Genomic DNA, 23,616 nt, shown 5'->3' with positions numbered 1-23,616 from the left:
TGGTTGTGTCTTCTTGTTGTCTCTGCTCTGCAGCAGACTAAGACATGCTAAAGCACGTTAGCATGGCGGCTTTGTGCAGTGGCTGGCCTAATAGTCTTGATAAGGATGGATTAGTAATCCTGCTCTAAGAACACACTGATTACTAGTTAACAAACTCGTCACAATGTTTCTGTTCCACTCTCTTAATCCAGTTAAGCCCTAAAGGCAAGAATACAGAAAGCCTAAAGAAATCTGTTCAATGAATAATGTTTCATCATTAAAATAACACTGAATCAAATGATCAGAGATAAGGAAAGTCAAGTGACTGAAACTTATGATATGACCTTTCTGTCTGTTTCACCCTGTAGGTGAATGGAAATTTTTATTTCATGATGCAAGTCTTAGACAAAAAGGTTCAGTGGGGTTTATTGACTCAATTTTAAGGAATGCTTCATGCAAAATTTACAAAAATTATGAAAACAAATGTATTATATCAATGAAATGAATACTATATTTTAATTCAATAATGTTTTTTATTTAACATTTTGTATTTTTAAGGGATTTTATGGTACTAAATTATTTTTTTGCAGTAGTTATTATCCATTTATTAACTTTTTTGAGCCTAGACCTGAAAATTAAATTTCCAACTTAAACTGTCATAAATCTTGAATGCTTTGGGCCACAGACTTAAGTGTGGTCTCTTTTTTTAAGACGACACTTGGCAGATTATTGCTGAAGTGTTATTGTTATGAAAAATGTACAAAAATACCCTTTTCCATTTTTATATGAAATACATATTTTCCAATGTGTTGTGTTGACCACAAACAATACATGTGTGACTATTTTTTGTCAGGACCATTTGACATTTTTTTAATCATGTCCATAATTGTTTTCTTTCACACAGCAAGTGCCAAAACCTCCAATGAAGTAAAAAATTTTTTTTAAAAAATAATAAAAAATAACAATTCTAAAAAAAACGTTAACATTTTCAGTCAAAAATTGACTAACTGCACCAGAGAGCTCAATGATTGCATAATACTTTAATGTTTAACATGTTATTTATTTATTTATTTTCCAGTGATAAACATTTACGAGCTGTTTAATTCATAACTTTTTTTCATTATAACAAAATTAACTGATTAAAATGTAATCCAAATGGGAACCCTAAAAGGTGAATTGAAAATGAAGTGAATACTTTTAAGGTTAGAATCTTTTTTTCTAAGAGTGTAGAAAAAGGTTAACCCTATTGTTCTTGACTCAGATTTTGAAAAATGTAATTAAAATTAAAACATTTATTAAAACAAAATTAATTATTTAAAACTAAATCCACAAAACAATCCCATGATGAGATATATGAAGCACCTGACAGAACCATTTAAGGTTGGATATAACCTTTACTGTAAAAAAAAAGTATAGTTTAACTTAAAAAAAAAAAGTAGATAACGGTTGCCTTAACATTTTGAGTTCTTTGAAATAAAAAAATTAGTTAATACAATGAAGGAGATTGGTTTAATCAACATACACTCAAAATATTATGTTCTCTGAATCACATACAATTATCTAAGTTGATTTGACAAAAGAAAAAAATTTGTGATGACGTAATGAAAATACATGAAATGTTTATTTTTACAGTGGTAGAGTGTATTTAAAATGTTGAATTAAAAATAAAACTCTCAAATTAAACTTTTTAATTAAACAATGCATACATTTCTGAACAATACAATGTTCACCTTGCGGTAAAGAAAAATGCTTTGATGATATATTTATGAGAGTTTACAGGAAGATTTCTGTGCTGCAACACTCATCATTGGCCCATGGGTTCCATTTCACATGATAGCTTTATAGAAGAATAAAGCCTATTATGAGAGCACTGTCATGGAGACCTCCTTTCCTTAATCCTAAATCCTCTTCAAACAGGTACTTCTGGCAGCCCCCTATGTCATGCAGAACATAAAGATAAAGACGGAGAGAGTAGAAAAGAAAGAGAGCTTTGAGGAGCAAGAGCAAGAACCCATCTCTCTTCCTCGTCAGTTTGACTGATTGTGTGGATGTGAGTGCAAGTGTTCGTTTATGTACAGACAGACAGACTTTCTCTGATGTGATCTGATGTAATCTCGCAGTAGGAAAAGATGTCCAACAGGGAGGGGGACCCTGGGAAAAGCCACAGGACAGAAGCAGCAGGAAAAGGGGAGGAGAGCTCACCGTTCCAATTAGTCATCTCTCACCCCCACAAACCACCTTCAGGGCCTCCGTGTGCCCCCCACTGCTAGTATTAGCACAGTGTCTCACTGTTTCAGGGATGCATCATCCTCTTATCTAACACCCCTTAGCTTACAGCAGCTCCCTTCATCCTCACAACACAGATTTAAACCATTGGATCAAGGGATAAAATTGGTTAATAATCATGCACAAACAAACAGGTGAAATCCTGAACAGACAATAAAGCATGTGTCTGTGTAAGCCGTTTTTTACTGGTTATACTGATTATGTTCATATGATTTTACTGAGCCTAATTATACTAATAATGTGGACTATAACTGGGGAAAATAACCTAAAATGTTATACGTCTACTCTTAAGAATAAAGGTTCTTTATTAGCATCAATGGTTCCAGAACCTTTAACACCCATTGCACAAAAGGTTCTTTATAGTGGAAAAGGTTTCTTTAGATTATTAAAATGTTCTTCACACTAAGAAAAAAAAATTTTCTTTTAAGAACTGTTCACTGAAAGGTTCTTTGGGGAACCAAAATTTTGACTGCGAAAACCCCACCTTTTGGAACCTTTATTTTTAAGAGTGTAGCTACACTGATTTTACGCAAGACCATATATTATAATCAACTTAAACCCATTGTGTTACACTAATAAAGCCAGGTTAGATCAGGTAGAAATCGCTCGTTTATGTAGGCTAGCTAATAATTTCAGATTAGCCTACCACTTTTTTAGTGTACAGTTAGTTTCAAATCTTCACTGACAAAAATGACAAACCAATTACGTGATTCTCACCTTCCATGTAGAGAAAACACCTTCTCTTGCCACTAAACAGTTAAGAAAGGAACATAAGATTTGAGTATTTTAGCGTGGAAACGGTAAAACGTTCGATTTTGCATTTTATTTGCAGCGAAATGTGCTTCCACTCAATCTAATGGTCATTAACATTAATCACTAGCGTTTGAAGTACACGCACGCTATTGTGTCTTTGTGAAAGGTTTAGTATGTGAACACAATGACTTCTAACGCGTTGACTGAAAGATGGACTGAAAGGAGCACAAGGCGAGGTCCTACTTAAATCGAGCACTTTATGTTAATGCGACGCTCTGTGCAACATTTCAATGAGGCCTTTTACTCAGGAAATTGAGCCGTTCCTGTTTTCCCAAGCTTTCAACGACAACAACGACCATTAAGACCGACGCAAGTGCCATTTCGAATAAAGGACGGTTTCTGGGCTGAATGTGCGCAGCAGGAGATTCCCAGAGTAAACACTGAGAAAAGAGATACATTCACATTAATTTAGTTGAACTGCATATCAGTGCTTAATGTAACAGTCAGAGATAGGAGTAAATGAGTGCAGGTGGCGAACTGCTTGATTTGACACACAGGTGGCAGTAGCGCATATGTTTGTGACTTTTCCCAGCTCGTTCAGATCGAGTGAAAATCTGCAGCTATTTAATGGGAACAGATTAGCTAAACACACAAAGGTCATATGTGACAAAATGGGCAATTCGTTTTTTATTTTATTTTGAACAAAATTAATTGGAGGAAGTGTGAGCCCGACGAACAATGTGGTTTTATTGGGTGTTTCCTTACAGCTATAGCACAAATATGATATTGCAGCTGTAGTTACCATAGGCCTATTATTCTAATTCCACAATTTGTGTAACTGCTCTTGACTTAAAACGTGCAGTTACTGAGATATAGTGTGACCAGTGCTGGGTAGTAACTGATTGCATGTAATCTGGATTATAATCAGATTCCAAAATCAGATTCTTGTAATCAGAATACATTGGTTCAAAATACTCGTAATCAGACAGTTACTCTTTAATTGATTACATGATTACATATTATTTACACAATGGTAGTAAATCATTCATTTTGAGTGAACTATCCCATTAAGGAGTTTTCTCAACACTGCAACACTGAATAAACTCCTGATGAACACATTTGACTTATCGATCAGTATTGACCATGTATTACTGTCTTTGGGAGCCTTTTGTATTATAAAATTATTTATTTAAAATCTTTATGATTTATGTAATTATTAACTTTTCATTAAACTCAAAACCCCCTGTTCCTTCACGAACCCCAGTCTGGGAAACCCTGATGTAATGTAATGTTTATTGCACTTCATGTTGTTAATAACAAAGAATGGAATTTATTTTCTTTCTCTTTGTATTTTTATCAATAAGGTAGAATATTATCCTATTCAATTTGATGTGATAGGTCAAAAGTAATATAAAAGTAATAAAAAAATAATATGATTATATTACCTAAAATGTGTAATGTAATGGATTACGTTACTAAACTATTGCTTATTTTCTGGTAAACCAGGCACAGATTATCCAACACACCAAAAGATCAAGTGCCCAGAGGCCTCCAACCACTTGAGGGCCCCATACTGCAGAATGTATTATGCACATAATAATAAAGAGACATTTTTATTTGACTTCCATTGTGTTGAAATCCTCCTTCACAAAAGTGTAAAACCTCGTATCTGCTTTTTAAATTACTTAAAAAAAAGAAAGACGACATATTTAAGCAAATCTAGGACATACACTACCGGTCAAACGTTTGGGGTCAGTACGATTTTTAATGTTTTAAAAGTAGTATCTTCGGCTCACCAAGGCTGCATTTATTTGATTAAAAATACAAACAAAAACAGTAATATTGTGAAATATTATTCCAATTTAAAACAGCTGTATACAGTTAAGTGTAATTTATTCCTGTGATCAAAGCTGAATTTTCAGCATCATTACTCCAGTCTTCAGTGTCACATGATCCTTCAGAAATCATTCTAATATGATGATTTGATGCTCAAGAAACATTTATGATTATTATCAATGTTGAAAACAGTTATTTACATTTTTATTTCATGATGCTATGATGAATAGAAAGTTCAAAAGAACAGCATTGATCTGAAATCTAAAGCTTTTGTAACATTAAACACTACCGTTCAAAAGTTTGGGGTCAGTAAGAATTTTATTTTTATTTTTGGGGGAAAGAAATAAAATAAATCAATACTTTTATTCATCAAGGATGAGTAAAACTGATCAACAGTTACAGTAAAGACATTTATAATGTTAGAAAATATTCTATTTTAAATAAATGCTGTTTTACTTTCTATTCATCAAAGAATTTGGAAAAAAATGTGTACACAACTGTTTTCAACATTGATAATAATAATGAATGTTTCTTGAGCATCAAATCATCATATTGGAATGATTTCTGAAGGATCATGTGACACTGAAGACTGGAGTAATGATCAATTACAGTTTAAAATATATTAAAATAGAAAACAGTCATTTTAAATTGTCATAATATTTCACAATATTACTTCTTTTTTTTTTATCAAATAAATGCAGCCTTGGTGAGCAGAAGATACTTCTTTTAAAAACATAAAAAAATCGTACTGACCCCAAACTTTTGAACGGTAGTGTATATATTCATGTATCCATGGTTATAAGAAGCACAAACAACATATATCTGTCCTCACAAAAGCATGTTTCAATATATTTTGTGAGTTCTAGACAATACCTTTAACATATTTGCTTATCTCATTCAGAGTACCTTGATATCTGAATGAATATTGTGACTTGAAAGGACCGTTTACAATATTATTTTTGAATTAACTTTGTTTCTTATACTTTTTGTGGGTTGTAAATTCAGTTTGCCCCAATGCATGTAAATGTCACGAGAGAGAAATCCCAAAAAGAATATGCAGGTATAGGTTCTCAAATGCCAACAATGGGTTTCCCCTGATTTCACAGAAAAAAATCTAATCAGATTCTCTTGCTGTAGGAAAGGAAACCCTGTTATCTACCAACTGACTCATGATTCATTCATTCTGCCATTATTCAAACAAAATGTTTATCTATTTTCAGAATTAATCAATAGTTTAACAAACCATACTCGTATGAGTAATTACAACCTGGCCGTATCTCCCATGAAGATTGTGAATAATTATGGGAAGAGCAAGAAAACCCATTCTGTGTCATATTAGCTGACTTTGTGAAACCTCTCTTTTTCTCATCATCTGACACTAAACCTAAAATAGCTGTTATATAAGATTTAGGAGAAATTGATTTAGCTTGTTTAAACAAATATAAGATCACAAAAGAAATATTCAACTTAATTTAGGCCTACTATTAAATATTTATATTATATTCACAAGGAAGGCATGACAGAAGCAGAAACGTGATACAGAAAACGAGGCCTGTACAAGAAATATACGGTAAATAATACGCAGAGTTTTAAAGTTGTGTCTGAAATTACATTTCAAACCACATTTGACATCTTGGATCCACAAATTGAAAACCGATGAGCAAGAGGGAGACGTTTCTCTATACACGTTCTTCAGCGACTCCATCTTTACAGAATCTGTTTTGGTCATATAGTGCACATGGACACTCATACTAATCCAGAAACTGACTCCTCAGGCTTCCTTCACTGTCAGAAACATTCAGCAGTTCCACCACTTCATCTTCATTGCTGTCCTCCTCTTCGTCTTCCTCCCTGGATGTCTGCAGCTCCAGGTAGCCTTTGGCGGGACAGTTAGTGCCCCTGCTCCACACCCGAGGGTCGGCCTTGTTCTTATCAGCCTGGGCCGTGGAGGTTTGATCATCCCAAATGGAAGCTTGCATGTTGCTGTCAGCTTGGTCTCCTGAATCAGTGCTTTGAATCCCAGCATAGGGAGCCACTGCAACTGTAGACTTACTGGAGCATAACCCCATGAGTTCTCGCTCGGTGTCGCTTTCTATACGAAAATACTCCTTCCGCATTAAGACTCCTCTTTGGATAGGAAAGCCGCTAATCTTGCACTCACTTCTCATTGTAATCCAGAAAAAAAGGTTATTGGGAACCTATTTTAGTATTTCCCTCTCCCAGCTGTTTTGAACAGAAGTCTTTGTCTTAACACTTCTACAGGATCTGGAGAGCTCTTAACTTCACATGTTCCAACAGTCTGCCAGCAGAAACATATGAAGAATGGCTAAAAATAGTCCAATGTTTCGGTTGTCAGTCACCGCGCCAGTGTGGATACTGTCATTCGGAATCACAGATTCTACTTTTTGGAATGACAAACATAAGAATTTTCACCGGAAAATGTCATCTGAACATGTAAGTACATGTAAGAACATGTAAGTTTGGTCAGAACCACTTTTGTTCTGACCAAATAAGAAAAAAGAAAAAAAAGAAAGCATGCAGTAAATCGCGCTGGTTAAATCGAACGATCGCTTATCATATCACGTCAAACCGTGCAAATTATACTTTGTTCTAAAATCTTTAATGTTAACAACATCAGCATTGCGTGACTACATTTAATGTGTATTAGGGTTACCTGTAGTTCAGTAGGCCTACTCCGTAACTGTATTGAAATGTCTTACCTGTCCAGCAGAAAAAAAGCAGTCTCTGCATCCGTTTTGAACCCCTTCAAAACTACATTTTTGGCAATGAGTTTCCTCACTTTAAGTTAAGTCAACTGATCACTCTGGTCAAAGTGATTCATTTATTTATTAAAGCTTATTCATGTGTATTACAATTGCCTTTAAAAGTATGGCAATTGTAAAACGAATACTAATAGTGTTAAATTAGCATAAATATGTTGTTCGCATGCAAATAAAGAGGAAAGCTGGTTAAAAGTACATAACCCTTAACTGAGATAACCTTTTCGATTCAGAAGATTTACCCATTTGCCATTGGGTAAATTGTGGGTAAAAAAAAGCTGAAGCTCTCAAAACACATCAGTCAGATCCATTTAAAACGTATTCACGACAACTCAACGTAGAGATATGGATACCAATGTATGCTTCGTACTTCTGCTGGCCATTGGTCTTTCTGCTCAGATGTCAATTCGTTCTCATAAGTCAGAGTTCCAGATTGACTTCGAGGATTTGGTGAATCAATCAAGACTGCAGGACGGTAAAAAAACACTTTGGGTAAGTACAACAATTCATGCTACAAACCTGACTCTTTTGAAGACGTTTAAAAATCACACATTTCTAAATGTTCAAATAATCTGACATTCTTCATTTCATTTGCAGGACTGCACAGAAAATTGCGATAAGGTAAAGGTAAGTACTCACAACGCGTTTTTGATCTATTTGATTCAGAGCTTTTTGGAATGAGTGCTGGGCTCCAGAATGTGTACAATTAATTGTGTTGCTGTATGGATTTTATAGGGAAAGAATTAGGCGTACAAGCAAGATGAAGTTTACAGTTTTTTATGCGTAAATTCTTTCTCATATCAATTATAGGTTAATTAATCATCCTGACCACCTGACACAGTTGCATTGGCCCAACCTGTGGTGTGAGTTTAAAGGGATAGTTCACTTTGAAATTAATTTTTGGCATGTTTTAGCTTACCTCAAGGGCATCCAAGATGTAGGTGTCCTTTTTTCCGCAGTAGTTTCAATTTTTATATTTTTAGGTCAAACCGTTCTTGTCTGTCAGTCATATAATGCAGGTCGATGGTCACTGTCTCAAACAGCATGCACAGAGTCCAAATTAAAACAATTCCCCGTCGTCCAAATTAAACAATTCCCCATCGTAAGTACACATTGATGGCCTAAGACACGAAACGAGCGGTTTGTGTGAGAAAACGAACAGTATTTATATCGTTTTTACCTCTTATACACAGCCACGTCCGAGTGATCTGATCTGACGTGTGCGCAGACTGGTGCATAGATATATACACTAGATGTCGCCTTAAAGACATTCGTTCCAATGAACTGCCGTAGACAAGGCGACATCTAGTGTGTATATATCTATGCAGTCTGCGCACACGTCAGATCAGATCACTCGGACATGGCTGTGTATAAGAGGTAAAAACGATATAAATACTGTTCGTTTTCTCACACAAACCGCTCGTTTCGTGTCTTAGGCCATCAATGTGTACTTACGATGGGGAATTGTTTAATTTGGATGACGGGGAATTGTTTTAATTTGGACTCTGTGCATGCTCTTTGAGATAATGACCATAGACCTGCATTATATGACTGACAGACAAGAACGGTTTGACCTAAAAATATCAAAATTGAAACTACTGCGGAAAAAAAGACACCTACATCTTGGATGCCCTTGAGGTAAGCTAAAACATACCAAAAATTTATTTCAAAGTGAACTATCCCTTTAAGGCAGGACTTTCTGTTTATCCAACCAATGGCAGGGAGAGGGAGAAAATCCCCGTCATTAGTTGTCATTATTTCTAACAGTTATGTTACACACTTCCCACATCCCACCTTAAAATTAATGTTATTTTCCTGTGTAAGGGCTGTTAAATGTTCTTTAAAGCAACACTAAGGAACTTTTCCTCTTCGGTCGCCCTACAGGTTGGAAGCGGAATTGTCCATTACGGCTGTCGTAAATAATTTAGCCTATCGCAGCCTACTGTCGCACGCACGCTGGCTGTTTATCCAGCAACGGCTTTGGAATGAACGATGTCCACAGACAAGGTAGAGTATGTTGCATGATTTCATTAAAGTATGATGTATTGCGACATCAGAAACGAAGAAAAAATAAATAATGACTATTGTAACGCTTGACGTAAAGCAAGTCAAATGTGTAGTTTTCTTATGTCTCATTCGAACTACAGAAACGAAACCCGGTTTGGCAAACTTGCGTAGAGTGGTTATAGCAGATATAGGGCTGCAAAGCGAATCCAGAAGTGCCTTTCACCCTGTTACGACTTGATGAACCAGTGAAACCATTTTGGAAACATTATTTTAAGGTAAAAAATGTTACTTAGTGTTGCTTTAAAAACACTGAGGATATGAAGTATTATACATCATTATTGCGAAAAGACTCTTTCTTGCTTGGTTTACTTGCTAGGCAATTTTGTTTGCTTGTTTTTTGACTCATTTTGATTTATCAGTCCACAAGTGGTCAGGTTTTGGAGGCAGACTGTTTGATTATTATACTGTTTGAAAATTACAAATGTATAACAAATGGTTAGAAATTGCATAAAGTTTTAAGTTTAAGAATGTTGCAAGAGGTGCACTATTTTCTGGCCTGTTGGATAATAGAATAAAAAGTAAAAATTGAGAACAGAAGTGTGTGTTGATTGTTTAAAGGGATAGTTCACCCAAAAATGAAAATTTTGTCATCAAGTTGTTTCAAACCTGTATGAATTTCTTTTTTCTGCTGAACACAAAAGAAGATATTTTGAAAAATGTCTGTAACCAAACAGTTGATGTGCCCCATTGACTTCCATAGTATTTTTTTTTCCTACTATGGAAGTCATTGGGGTCCATCAACTGTTTGGTTACCGACATTTTTCAAAATATCTTCTTTTGTGTTCAGCAGAAAAAAGAAATTCATACAGGTTTGAAACAATTTGAGGGTGAGTAAATGATGACAGAATTTTTCATTTTTGGGTGAACTATCCCTTTAAGAGCTGTTTATTGCATTGTTAACAACCATTATAAAATCCATTACTATTTTTACAACAGTTTTTTACAAACATTTTTTTAAGTAAATCTTTTTTGGGGAGGGTGGATATAATTTTATTACATAATATGTTTTACATACACACACACACAATATATATATTTATATATATATTTTATATAAAATTACAAAACTAGAAAAAAACCATCTCAATTTGTGTCAGAATCATTTGTTAGCTTATAAGGACCAACATTTTTGTGATGCATTAACATTAAACTACCACAATAATGTAATACATGTTATAGACATTCATAAAATTGTAATGCGTAGAGCTTGTATGCAGTCTATAGTCAAATCTTTTTAAGCATAATTTATAGGAGCTTTTGAAATATGTTGTTCGCATGCAAATAAAGAGGAAAGCTGGTTAAAAGTACATAACCCTTAACCGAGATAACCTTTTCGATTTAGAAGATTTACCCATTTGCCATTGGGTAAATGTGGGCATGAATAATACAGCAATAGGGGTTCCCCCCTCTATGGAATTTTTTACTCCATTGTATTCAGGAGTTTAAAAGCTGAAGCACACACATCAATCAGATCAATTTAAAACGTATTCACAACAACTCAACGTAGAGATATGGATACCAATGTATGCTTCGTACTTCTGCTGGCCATTGGTCTTTCTGCTCAGATGTCAATTCGTTCTCTTAAGTCAGAGTTCCAGATTGACTTCGAGGATTTGGTGAATCAATTAAGACTGCAGGACGGTAAAAAAACACTTTGGGTAAGTACAACAATTCATGCTACAAACCTGACTCTTTTGAAGACGTTTAAAAATCACATATTTCTAAATGTTCAAATATCTGACATTCTTCATTTCATTCGCAGGACTGCACAGAAAATTGCGATACGGTAAAGGTAAGTACTCACAACGCGTTTTTGATCTACTTGATTCAGAGCTTTTTGGAGTGAGTGCTGGGCTCCAGAATGTGTACGATTTGAAACGTATAGCCGTTAATACGCTGGATCTCATACATGCTGTTGAACCACAGACTAATGCTTATCAGAACAACATGAGATAGTATCACAATTGTGCACTGTTCAAACTTCCTTTCCATTTGCATGATCTGTATAAACTGAAATCCTTTTGCCACCAAAAGAAGAAATTTTGTTTTGACACAGCAGGTCCTCTCAATATTATTTCTCATCCTCCTGCTGCTAGACTTAGAAAGATTTTGCTTTAGACAGACAATACTTTAGACAACAAGTCTGCTTTAATAAAGCAATAACAATGGATTCTTTATCTCATCCAGGAAACTGCATGCAAATGTGTCCACTTCGACCATTGTATGGTAAGAGATGTTAATTTTACAATCAGTTTGGTGATAAGTGTCATTTATTAATTTCGATTTTCATTACTCAATTGTGCTTAAACCGTCTTTCCATTTTTTAGACCAGCACAGTTTTCAACTGCATTTCAACTGGCATTCACAGGCTCAACTTTCCCTCTTCAGATGAATTCATCAAAACACTGGTATGTTTGCCTTACATTACATACAATTATTTGTTTGCCTAATATTACAGAAAATTATGCTTAAGGGAGGAAAAGCCGTTATGAATGTTATGGCCTCATTTTGTCACAACACATTGTGTTCAATCCACCTAATAATTTAAAAGTGAAGTTTACTTAACCTGTGTTGGGACTACATGAATAATTTTGGTTGAGATAACTAATTGGGCAGTGGGTCTGCGGTTCCCAGCATGCTTTCCAAGGGACTGAAACATGAGAGTAAATTTAGTTGTGTTTTTTTTTCATTAAAGGGAAATATATGTTTACTACTCAGTTATGTTGGATATTTAGAAGAGTTTCTGTAATGTTTTGGGATTTTGTGGGCAGCTGTGATAGTTATGCTGTGAGATTTGTTGCTTAATTTAGTGAGTAATAACAATACTATGTCAGTACCAGTCTTCAAATTATTTTGGCCCTCTAGTGGTAAAAAAAAAACTACATTCATTTTGCGGAATAACATTGTTTTGGTTGTGATTCGGCTCTGCTTGACTGTGGACGAATATGTTTCTTTCTCATAACAAAAAGAGAGAGAGAGAGAGAGAGAGAGAGAGAGATTATCCTAATCCTACTGCCCATAAAACATTCACTACTAGGCTTAAAGGACAAGTTCGGTATTTTACACTTAAAGCCCTGTTTTCAGATCGTTTCTGGTTAAATAGAACGGTTAAGAATGAAATTTGGACACATGCTGCTGGCCCGAGAATTTTCGGTTTCTGTGGTAGCACTCAAGCTGACTAGCTGAAGACGTTACTGTAGCTATACACATTAATAGGTATTTCCTCGAAAATAAATTCAAGCACAGCTCTACAACAACCATAATGAAATAACCCTTCATAACAGATCATACAATGCACTCTGTTAGAGAGCTACATAGGCCTATGGCAATTTATATGTTCAATAAAATACACTACTCACCTGTTGAAAACGTCATCTCTACGACGCTTTTACAACATTTCAAATCACTCAGTTCTCGATCTCTGAAAAGCCAAGCCAATGTTCATTCTTGTTTTATTACGAGCTCTGTCTCTTTTTGCCAGCAGACTCTCCTCTGTTCTGCGTTTTTTTAAATGGGTAATTCGAGATTTAGCTGCTCCATGTTAACCTTTCTCGCTTTGTTGTGAGACTATCGCCACTCCCACACCATAGTAGCTGGAGCAACTTTTCTCTATTTAAGGAAATGACCCTTAAAAGGCTATACATAATAAATACAAATCAAAATATAAACATGTATAATAAACTTACCATAGTGAATCAGCGTAAGACATTTTAGAAGAAGGATTGATGATGTAAATCTGTAATGTAAATTTATATTGTACATTTTGAACAAAAACAGTTACACCATGTGGTTCCTTCAAACCACAGTAAAGTATTTTTTTTAAAGTAAGCTGGGCCAACATAAAAAGTTTGGTTTGACAAATGTTATGAAGTTAATTTATACATACTACAGTACAATAATTTCATTTAGAAAATAAAACTTTTTTTTTTTTTTAATGAGGAATCACAATGAAGAAAATAAAGTCTGTTTTCATCATCTGAATTAGATATGCAATTTTGGTTGCATTTTGATTGTAACTTCAACAGAGTCTTGTACTTTCTCCATTTGACAGAAATTTGAGATTCCTGGCCTGCTTACAACACCAGCGGACCCAGAGCAATGGCACAAACCAGTGTCTCCTAGAGTCTTCCTCAACTACATCCTAGAACAACATCAAAAATCAAATGCACAAAGGGGTTGATATTTATAATGATCTATTTGTTTGATTTGTGACATGATTTAAAATGATGTATGTTTGTTTAACATACATTAATTGTTTAATTTATTAATTGTACTTTTTTAATTTATTAATTGTACTTTTTTAATTTATTAATTGTACTTTTTTAATTTATTAATTTACTTTACTAACTATCAAGATAATTATTTATGTTTAATTTATTAATAATTTATTCATTGTTTTATTCTTGTCATATGAATGTTAATAACTGTCAAATATAGAGGTTACACAATAAACTCCACTTTAAACAAATCCTCCGATGTTTGTGTTAAAATTCAGCAAATAATGGTATCTCATTACAAAACTGTTAAATAATACATATTTGGCCAATGTGTTAAATGCTCTTCGAGTTGAATTGAAATCAATTAGAGGCAGTGTATAGTCTTGTCAGCACATAGGCTATATGACCATTCCTTTGTATTCTGATGCTCCACAAAGATAGAAATATGAATAAGATGTCCGAAAATCACTATTGTCCACTGGCTTCACCTTGTCATGTTAAGGTTGTTATTAAGCAAGCAACATGCAATATTAATAAAATAGGTTGCCCTTTTGACATGGTGTACAAACTGCTGCTGGAATTGAACAATATTCATATAGAATAATTTATCTTAAAACAAAACCTTTTTTTTCTTCATGCACTCATTAAAATACATATGACCTGACCATCAACCGGTTCCCAATTACACATTTTCCACCACTAGAGGGAAGCAGCGGACAGCAGAACACACAAACAGAAACTCCACACACTGTAATGTGTGTAATGTGTAGTGTTATCAGTAATGTGTTCAAATTTGAGAAAATAACAATAGCCTAACTGCTAGTTATTTGTGGTTAGACAAATATGAGAGGACAATGATGAATGTGAGAGTTTGGAAATTGTTACAGAACATAGCTACATACATTTAAATGATATATTGATTATATATTTAAGTTATATATTAAAATATATTTATATATAATTCATAAAATATAAACATTGAAATATAATTACATAAAAATACATAAATGTCATATTTATGTAATATATTAATATATTAAATACATATTAAAATAATATATTAGGCACAAAATGATAAAAACAATCAAATAATATTGTTTTGTAATATAGAATAAATATTTTTGAATTTAGTCCACCCACATGAATGTAGTTTTGCCTGTTTAACGTTTCCAAAATATTTTCAAACAGTAGGTTACATCTCTCGCTTGCATAAGAGTTGCCTGTTTGTGTGTGGTTAAGTTCTTCAGTTCTTTTTTTTTTTTTTTTTTTTTTTTTTTGAGGTGCTGTGAATCTAAGTGTCTTGCTTCACTTGAAATCAGAGGATGGGATAGAGAAAGTGAGAGCTGCCTCGCTGCCTTTAGGGTTCCTTTTGGTGAAAGGTTTAAGTCTGTCTCCCATCCTCCCATCACTCTCTCTCTCTCTCTCTCTCTCTCTCTCTCTCTCTCTCAGCATGGTAGTTTTTAATTCTGTGTTTGTGCAGATGGCTGGTTGCCCCATTAGCATTCATTACAGATTCCTTGAGCACTTAATTATGGAACAAGAGAGAAGAGTGGCAGACGGAAACATTGAGGAGTCTCTCTCTCTTTCCCTGTCACTTCATTGCACCTTTAGGTCCGTGTATGGCACAGAAAAGATCCATGAAAATGTTTTTCAAAATGTCAAAATACCATATTCTGGATGTGCATGGGGAATTATATAGGGTAGATATGAAATATGAAAATATAATTTGTGTGACATTTAGTGCAAATTATGATTCACTGCTCATTTTATGCAATGCCGTGGACACAGCTCTGTCAGAAAGGTTGAGCATATAAAATGCTGAGTTTTTGTAACCAATGATGGTCCATTAAAAAATTCACCATTACACATCTCAAGGATAATAAACAGACACATTAATTAACACTTGTAATTGTTATGAACAGAGATGTGAATGCTACCACCTTAATTTCAGATATTGAGAATATGTTTAAGTCATTATTACTCATTTTTTATGGCTAGAGAATGCAGGCAAATGTTCACAACTGCTGCAACAGAGATCCATTGCCACTCATCCAATCAAAACACTAAATGCCAAGGGCACTTGAAAGTACTGGAAATTTTAATTAAGTAATTTAATGTAAGTAATTTAAAGACTCAAATAAACAAGTGGTCTGTCTGACTTAATAACAGGACATATAGGAATCACAGGATGTTTTTTCGACGTTCAACAAGCCTTAATTTATTGAATGATCTTGGCACAACAACTAATAATAGGCCTAACATTTGAACAATAAACAAAACGACCTTTATTCCTTTGATAGCGCAAAGAGGTCCATCTTAAAGCATGACTGTGCGCATTCACGGGTTTTTGCTTTCTAATTAGGCGCTCAACATGTTGTTCTGCCAACTGTAATGATTTTCTAATGCGCACTGGAGTTAACGAGCCAGTCAAACATTTAGCCTAATCATTACCTTTAAAAACACAACATGAAACGTTCGCTGAACAGCCACTCAAGTCCCTAAATGTACATGGGCTTGTAAATTAATAGCGAGTCAGAAGTTTGGGAGCTATGCCGCTTGAAGGCTTCTTCCCAATGTTTGCGCATGCAACTCTTGTCAAACCCTGAGCTGAGACGGAATATTTTCAATAATTTACCCACTCAGTCGCATGAGCCTCATAATGCCGTGTTGTAGGCCAGTCCCCTGCCCGCGGGTGAGGGTTCGGGAACAGGTGCAGGCGGCTCGGCCTGACATGAGATCTTATCGATGTGCAGTTCTGGAAACACGCAGTGACCAAGTTAATAGGTTACTGCGTAAACGGGTCAACGATTCCCCATTTTAATGGACAGGCACTGGTTAAAGACTAAAAACTAAGACTGTAATAGCTTACAGTTTGTATAGACGAACATAGTTCTTTAGGCTGGTCAGTAGGCTAATGTCCGCGTCATCATGCAAAGCTGATTCTGTTTTCTTTTTTCTTCTTTTTTTTGTTGTTTTGTTTGTTTTTGTTTTCTTTTTTTTAAGTGCTTTATTCTATAGCTCTAATAAAATTATAGCTTCAAAATAGTCATAATAATAATAATAATAATTATTATTATTATTATTTCATTATTATTATCATTTTTATTATTATATAAATAAAACGACATTTAATACATACAATATAATATAATAATAATAATAATCTTCCGGCGGCATGGTAATTATTATTATTATTATTATTATTATTATTATTATTATTATTATTACAAGCCTACTAGGCTATTAGCCCAGTAGCCTGAATAAAACATATTTTTATAGCCTACCGAAATTATCTAGTTTATCATCTATATAATTATGTAAGTTAGGCCTATTAAAGGTGGATGAATGATAATAAATAAAACTCATTGCAGGCATATTTGTCAGAGAACTATAAGAACAGAGAACTTTGGTCCACTCTCAACTCTGTGGACGCCAACAACATTATAAAGATTTCAAATTTAGTACAGCAGGGATGTGGATTTTGGGTTTACTCAATTGAAAAACTCTTATATTTATTTACAAACAAAAAAGCAATCAAAGCAACAGAAAAATCCACGTTTTTACTATTGTACTAGGCTATATTTTGGATTACTACGGCACAGCATCGTTGCTGTAATTATGAATAGTCCTAATTGCAAAAAAAATTTAGGGATTTTTATGTTGGCCCATATGCTATCTATAGCCTATATTATGAGTTAAATGAAGACAAGTTCAAAAGCAAACATTTTGCTATAGCCTCCAAAGGCTGGAATGAACTGCAGATTCTACACCCTGAAGGCTTGCGTAGCCCATAGTTGGAAGTGTGACAAGGAAAATAGTTTTTGATGATCTACTAGCGTAGCAACTGACCTGTTGGAGGCAGCCCCATTGAAGTGAATGATCAAACTAATAGAGTTCATTATCTGACCCAAATGAACATAGGACCCGCCCACCGCCCGAGCTCTATGCGCCAAGGGCTTTCATCCAATGAGTGGCAGTCTCACACGACACTGTGACTGTGTGGCGTCCCTCAAATCCAAATCCATATCCATGGGTCTCGAGCTTCTATTCTCACTTTTTCTTTCATGATTTATGGACACTCGTGGATCGATGGATTACACAGCAATTGGCAAAAGTAGGGAACATTAAAGTGATTTATATTTAGTTTATGTTTGACTTAAATACTGCTGCTGACAGAGGTCACTAAAGGAGTTGTGAAAGGACGTAAAGGCGAACCTCATCTGTTGGACTGTACTGGTACCGTCACGGACAATGTTCTCGGCAACGGGGAAGCGCTGTTTTACCATCGAGTCTTTGGTGGCGAAGGAAAACCCTTTAACACCAGAAGACCCCATTCGCCCTACCGCCCTAAGCTACTCGACGCATGCTGACAGTTTTCTTAACGGGTATCAAAGCCCCGCAGGCCGCGCGCTCTATCCAAACCCTGAACTGGTGTTTTCGGAGAGTGTGAACCACGCACCTCTGAGCATGCACCCACACCCGCTCGGCAGCACACACCTGCAGCACCCGCACTTCTTTGGCACGCAGCACCGTGAGCCACTCAATTTCTACCCGTGGGTCTTAAGGAACAGGTTTTTTGGCCATCGGTTTCAAGGTAAGAATCTAACTCGGTATTTTTGTCAACCACGCATTAAGAGATATTCAACTTTTTCACCTAAATAAAAATAATAAAATAGCCTATATGCATAATTTTTACACGTACACAGGATACGTGTCCGACAATAGAATAGGTAAAATACAATGCTGTGCGCCGGTGCGTGTGTCGCTGAACTTTTCTTGAAATAGGCTATTCTCATAAATGCCCCCCCGCGGCAACAGGCTATTACCACTGTGAAGCGGGATAACACTGATAGATGGAGTTTGTATTGGAAGGTAATTCCGGTTAAGCTGCAAATGAAAATCACAAATGATATGCTTACAGCTTTGGCCATGTCCTGAGGCGATACTTAAAGAGGAACACACAGATTTAGACAAAGCTGTCCACGCACAAAAGCTCAATGTTATATCTCCCAAAATGAATGCATTATGTTCGTATAAGCATATAATAGCAGCATTGGAGAACAGCTCTGATAACAGTTATTGCTTTATCTTGAATTCAAAATTTCCACCAGTTTCATGTTGTCAGCCTATACGGCAAAATGAGAGATGTTTAAATGTAGTAAATCTTAATGTCGTTTGTGAGTTTTTTTTTTTTTTTTACGTCATATTAGGCTTCCTCTATTTTAGTGTCTAAGATAACCTTTAATTGTTTTTTTATCTTATTGGTTGACTTAATTATTGTTATTTTGTCAAATCAGCTTACTATTGCACGCTATCGCCTTCTAATCACTGTCTTTGCAACGAGAGATAATGACAGATGACGAATCTGCTCTGATGAACTCGTTACAGCTCATCATTATCTCTATTTCATTTCCATAGGTCATTCGATAAATTGTCCTCCTCTGGTGTTCAAGCTGTTGTCCAAAGACGACGAAAGTAAACGAATGTAGCCTATTAATTGAATTAATAGGCCACAAAACGCTTATATAAAGGTCAAATATTTATTAAGCTAACAGTGTTAATAATTTAGCTAACTGTGATGACCTTTAAAGAAGAATCTAATTTATGAGGGTAAGTGCATAAAACGTCTAAATAATAGGCTGTTCTTAAAAATGAATTCCTGTTAAACAACACTTGTTCGTGAAACCTTTTTAATTGAGAACATTTAAAATCGACAGACTACTTTTGTATACTCCATCATACGGTTGCAAAGCTATGCGTAACGAGTGTTTAACTCATTACATGGCCATTAATTATAAAAATTGCAGGCTAATTTGTTGCATAGCTATCCATTTTAATTAATGCTTACATTATTTGGACTTTATATTTTATAGACAAATATATACAAATAGACAAATATAGAAAAATATTTAATTCTATTATATTATGTCCTATAGCTGTAGCCAACTGTCCGACAATTACCGTGATTTTATTTATAAAAAAAATCCAGTCAGTTACAAATAAATCGCTTAAAATAGTAGGCCTATAATTATGTAGTTAATCATTTAGACTTTTCTTACAGAATTAGGCTACTTCCAAAAATCAGGCTAAAATAGCAGGGATAGCTAAAATTACAAAAGCTCAAAAAAAAGTTGGAATGGCATAGGCTAATGTTTACAAACAGTATTCAAATATTCTAAAATTATACCGAATAGGCCTACACTATAGTTCTATTTAATCAATTAAAGCCCAAATAATAAAGGCATTAAAGCAGGGTAGTCTACATTTTTGACACTTTTTGATAAAGTCGATAGTTGGTGTTAACTTTTGTTGAAATATGGGTTAAACCCAGAAAGCTTTCATGGTCCCTCTTAGGCTAGTTTTCTTCTTGGGTTTAATTAAGATTAGCTACTTCAAGTTGTCCCGTGCTGTAGCTTCAATTTCAGTGACCTAGTCTACTCTCAAAAAGAATCACGTTGCTATAATCAAGCTGTCTTTTATTGATTAGTATTATTATAATTTCAGGGAACGACGTCTCACAGGACACGCTGTTACTACACGGACCTTTCGCGAGGAAGCCCAAACGGATCCGCACCGCGTTCTCGCCCTCTCAGCTCCTGCGCCTGGAGCGCGCCTTCGAGAAGAACCATTATGTAGTCGGAGCCGAACGGAAACAGCTCGCTAACAGCCTCAGCCTGTCTGAGACTCAGGTAAACACGAGGAAACGCATGCTATACCACACAACAACAACAAAAACACCTAGGCTATTAAAACAAAGTAAATATGGTATTTTGTAGCCGCTTACAATAAAGAAATTGCCCCGTGGAACTAACTATTTCACAAGTAGCCTAATTACAGACAAAAAGTAGGATATTGCTAATTAAAATTATTGGAGCAGTAGAACTACATGTTCGTTTAAAAAAGATAATAAATATGTTTAAACAGTAAATGTTGTGCAATATAGGAAACTGGGGACTAGCCTATATTAATGAGACACTGCTTTATTTTGAATGATTAATGTTGTACTGACAAGCTGTTGCTGTTGGCCTACATGATAATGTAAACAACACTTGGGCTGCTTGCTAAATCCAGAAACGGGCCAGAATCCCCGAGTCTGAAAGGACGCTGGCTGGCCATGTGTCAGTTGTTTGCGGCGCTCTGACTGTGATATCATTTTATTTTCGACCAAGACTTCAGAGGGATGAGTAGCTATTAGTTGCTTTGCACAGATGCCAGTATAGGAATAAACCCATTCTCCCTGATCCGTTAAAACAATGATGTAAAGCTTATTTTGAAAACGTTATTTTAAATGTCAGAAGAAAATATAGCCTATTTGATTTGTTGAGTTATACATTTCCAAAAATCCAAACGGTAGCAAAGTAATTGTTTTTTTCAATGTTCGTCTACATTCGCCATATGAACTCGTCAACTGGCATAATTTGAAGCATCGCAACATCTGACGCTGGGAATGATCATGTTCTCTTGCTGCTTTTTTAATATATATATATTTTTTGTGGTGGAGTTTTATTGCAAAAACTAACCTAAAAATAACACTAAACAGGCTTGACACTATTCACACATCTCAGGAGAGAGGCAATTTTGGTAAAATACTGGCCAATACATAGCCACGTGACGTTTGTGAATTGTTTTATTAATTTATAGGCTAATATGGAAAGCGATTCAGGAGTCAGTCAACATCTTGAGAATTTATTCAATGTATAGCGCGCATGAGACCACTTAAGAAATAAATAATAAAAAAAATATGGTAAGCTATTTTTTCCCCCACTTCTGCGCGGTTGTTTTCAACCATCCTATGTTCCTTATGACAGTATTAATCTCTTGAAATGTGTGAAATGTGAACCGTTGTTGCAAAAATAAACCCGTGTCTTTTTAATTAGAAGGCCAAATACACTAAATGCCTACTTTATATTTTGAAAATCTGTTTGTGGATGTAGGCTATTTGAATTAAATAAAAATGTAAAATAGACCTGTATGTTTTAAATGGCATTATCTGAAGAAACATTTGGATTTCTTCTGATACACAACAGTTCTGAAACAAGTGTAACAATTTACATAGTAGCCTATCATATAACATGAATGAATGAATGAATTCGAACGTAGGCTAGTCTCGTCGTGGACTGCGTGTCATGTGGTGTAAAAATGGTTCGATTAGAACTCTAAATGCGTTTGAACTTTCTTGCGTCACTCACAGTCTGTCGCCGTTTACCAACCGTGTAACGTATAACCATACTCACCAAAACTGTTATGGCACTGATGTCCTGTATTGTGCTCCCTTCAGGTGAAGGTGTGGTTTCAGAACCGCAGGACCAAGTATAAGCGACAGAAGCTGGAGGAAGAGGGCCCGGAGTGCACACAGAAGAAGAAGGGAAGCCACCACATTAACCGCTGGAGGATTGCCACCAAACAGAACGGATCTGAGGACATAGATGTCATGTCTGATGCCTAAGACCAACCTAAACACTGCCCAAATGAACACACAAGACCAAGAAAAGCACTATTTATTTAATGTTATTAGTCATGGCATTTCAGATTCTAAACCTAACTGCAGAGGACCTGACCACGTGAGTGTGGGAAACGTGAGTTATGGATGATTTAAACCAGTCAGCAAGTAATCTTAACCCAGGACTGAACACTATAGTTGTGTAACATACCTCTGATGGAATTATCTAATGTTTGAGACATGCCTCACCTGTAAGAAGAAATCATTTTATAGGCTATGTCTTTCTCTCACTTTTTTTTTTTTTTTTGGGGGGGAAAAGAAATTGTATTTAAAACTAACAATTAAGTTAATTTTCACAAGTCAATATTTTTAATTCTGATTATTTTGTTGTTTCTGTGCATAGTCAATTAGCAAATTTAGTTTTAATGGATATTTTTTAGTTCAAAGCTATGTTGCCTAACATCCAAAATTTATTCAAACAAAAAAAAGTTTGAAATGCTTTAAGACATGCTAATGAAATTGGTGGCAGTTTATAATAATTATTTTGTGATGACTCAGTGATGACTGATGTAATTAAAATGAAAATGACTGAAGTGATGTGAGGAATCAGTTTACCAGCCAGTTTTAACATGAGCCATCCTGTACCCACAGCATAGAGGCAAGGTGTCTGTATAAATAATGGTCTCTGTATCTAAAGAAGTTTAGGAATTTGTGTTTCAAGAGCGTTTGAGTGTGTGTGCGTGCGCGCATGTGTATGTGTGTGTGTGAGTAATTTGCGTGCTGTCATTCAGTAGGCCTACTGGTAAATACAGGCTGATGTATGCAGGTCCTTGATCATTCTACTGGAGTCATAAACAAATGAATGTTTGCCAATTTACACATTAGCTTCTTTATAGTGTTCATTCACCTATACTTTTCAAGAAAAACATGATAAAAAATGTCCATTATTAATAAAGATGTTTCAGAGACAAACCTCATTTGTAGCTCACACCTTATTGTTCTAATATATATATATATATTTAACTTCACTGATTGTAAATATATGTTTTTATAACTTTTTATAAAAACTATTTACTCTTTCAAAATGTTTGCACACACACATACACACACTCAGACAAAGGGATAACGCCTGCTGGTAATTTTCCTCTCATCTCACCTTGCTAACTTCCTGTCACAAGACAGAGGAAGATTGTGTTAAACGAACCCGCAGGAGACCTTTCACCTCAACATTTGACCCTGAGCCTGCAGAGTGAGCAAG

At 35.2% G+C, this 23,616-nt stretch overlaps 2 protein-coding genes across 2 annotated transcripts; both read left to right on the top strand.

Moving 5' to 3' along the window:
• Positions 1 to 4,330: 4,330 nt before the first annotated feature.
• LOC309486897 (uncharacterized protein) lies at positions 4,331 to 13,881 on the top strand (the record flags this gene model as incomplete). The annotated part of the gene is made up of 6 exons (XM_082154365.1): positions 4,331 to 7,308; positions 8,055 to 8,126; positions 8,232 to 8,261; positions 11,889 to 11,927; positions 12,029 to 12,109; positions 13,753 to 13,881. Exons 1-6 carry the CDS (start codon positions 7,177 to 7,179, stop codon positions 13,879 to 13,881), a joined length of 483 nt encoding a protein of 160 aa, XP_082010491.1. The 5' UTR covers positions 4,331 to 7,176.
• A 3,999-nt stretch (positions 13,882 to 17,880) lies between these two features.
• On the top strand, positions 17,881 to 23,335 carry emx1 (empty spiracles homeobox 1). The gene is made up of 3 exons (XM_082153659.1): positions 17,881 to 18,512; positions 20,423 to 20,607; positions 22,197 to 23,335. Exons 1-3 carry the CDS (start codon positions 18,170 to 18,172, stop codon positions 22,362 to 22,364), a joined length of 696 nt encoding a protein of 231 aa, XP_082009785.1. The 5' UTR covers positions 17,881 to 18,169; the 3' UTR covers positions 22,365 to 23,335.
• Positions 23,336 to 23,616: the final 281 nt, after the last annotated feature.

This window comes from Leuciscus leuciscus, assembly GCF_965113295.1.
Source record: "Leuciscus leuciscus genome assembly, chromosome: 22".
Lineage (NCBI taxonomy): Eukaryota > Metazoa > Chordata > Actinopteri > Cypriniformes > Leuciscidae > Leuciscus > Leuciscus leuciscus.
Note: the sequence above shows the minus strand (reverse complement) of the source record. Positions and strands in the feature narration are given on the sequence as shown.

Excerpts from the sequence above, each read along its gene's own strand:
- emx1 (XM_082153659.1), top strand. The coding sequence starts at position 18,170 with ATGTTCTCGGCAACGGGGAAGCGCTGTTTTACCATCGAGTCTTTGGTG. Across the intron at positions 18,513-20,422 it reads TTTTGGCCATCGGTTTCAAG|GGAACGACGTCTCACAGGAC; the intron begins GTAAGAATCTAA and ends TTATAATTTCAG. Across the intron at positions 20,608-22,196 it reads TCAGCCTGTCTGAGACTCAG|GTGAAGGTGTGGTTTCAGAA; the intron begins GTAAACACGAGG and ends TGCTCCCTTCAG.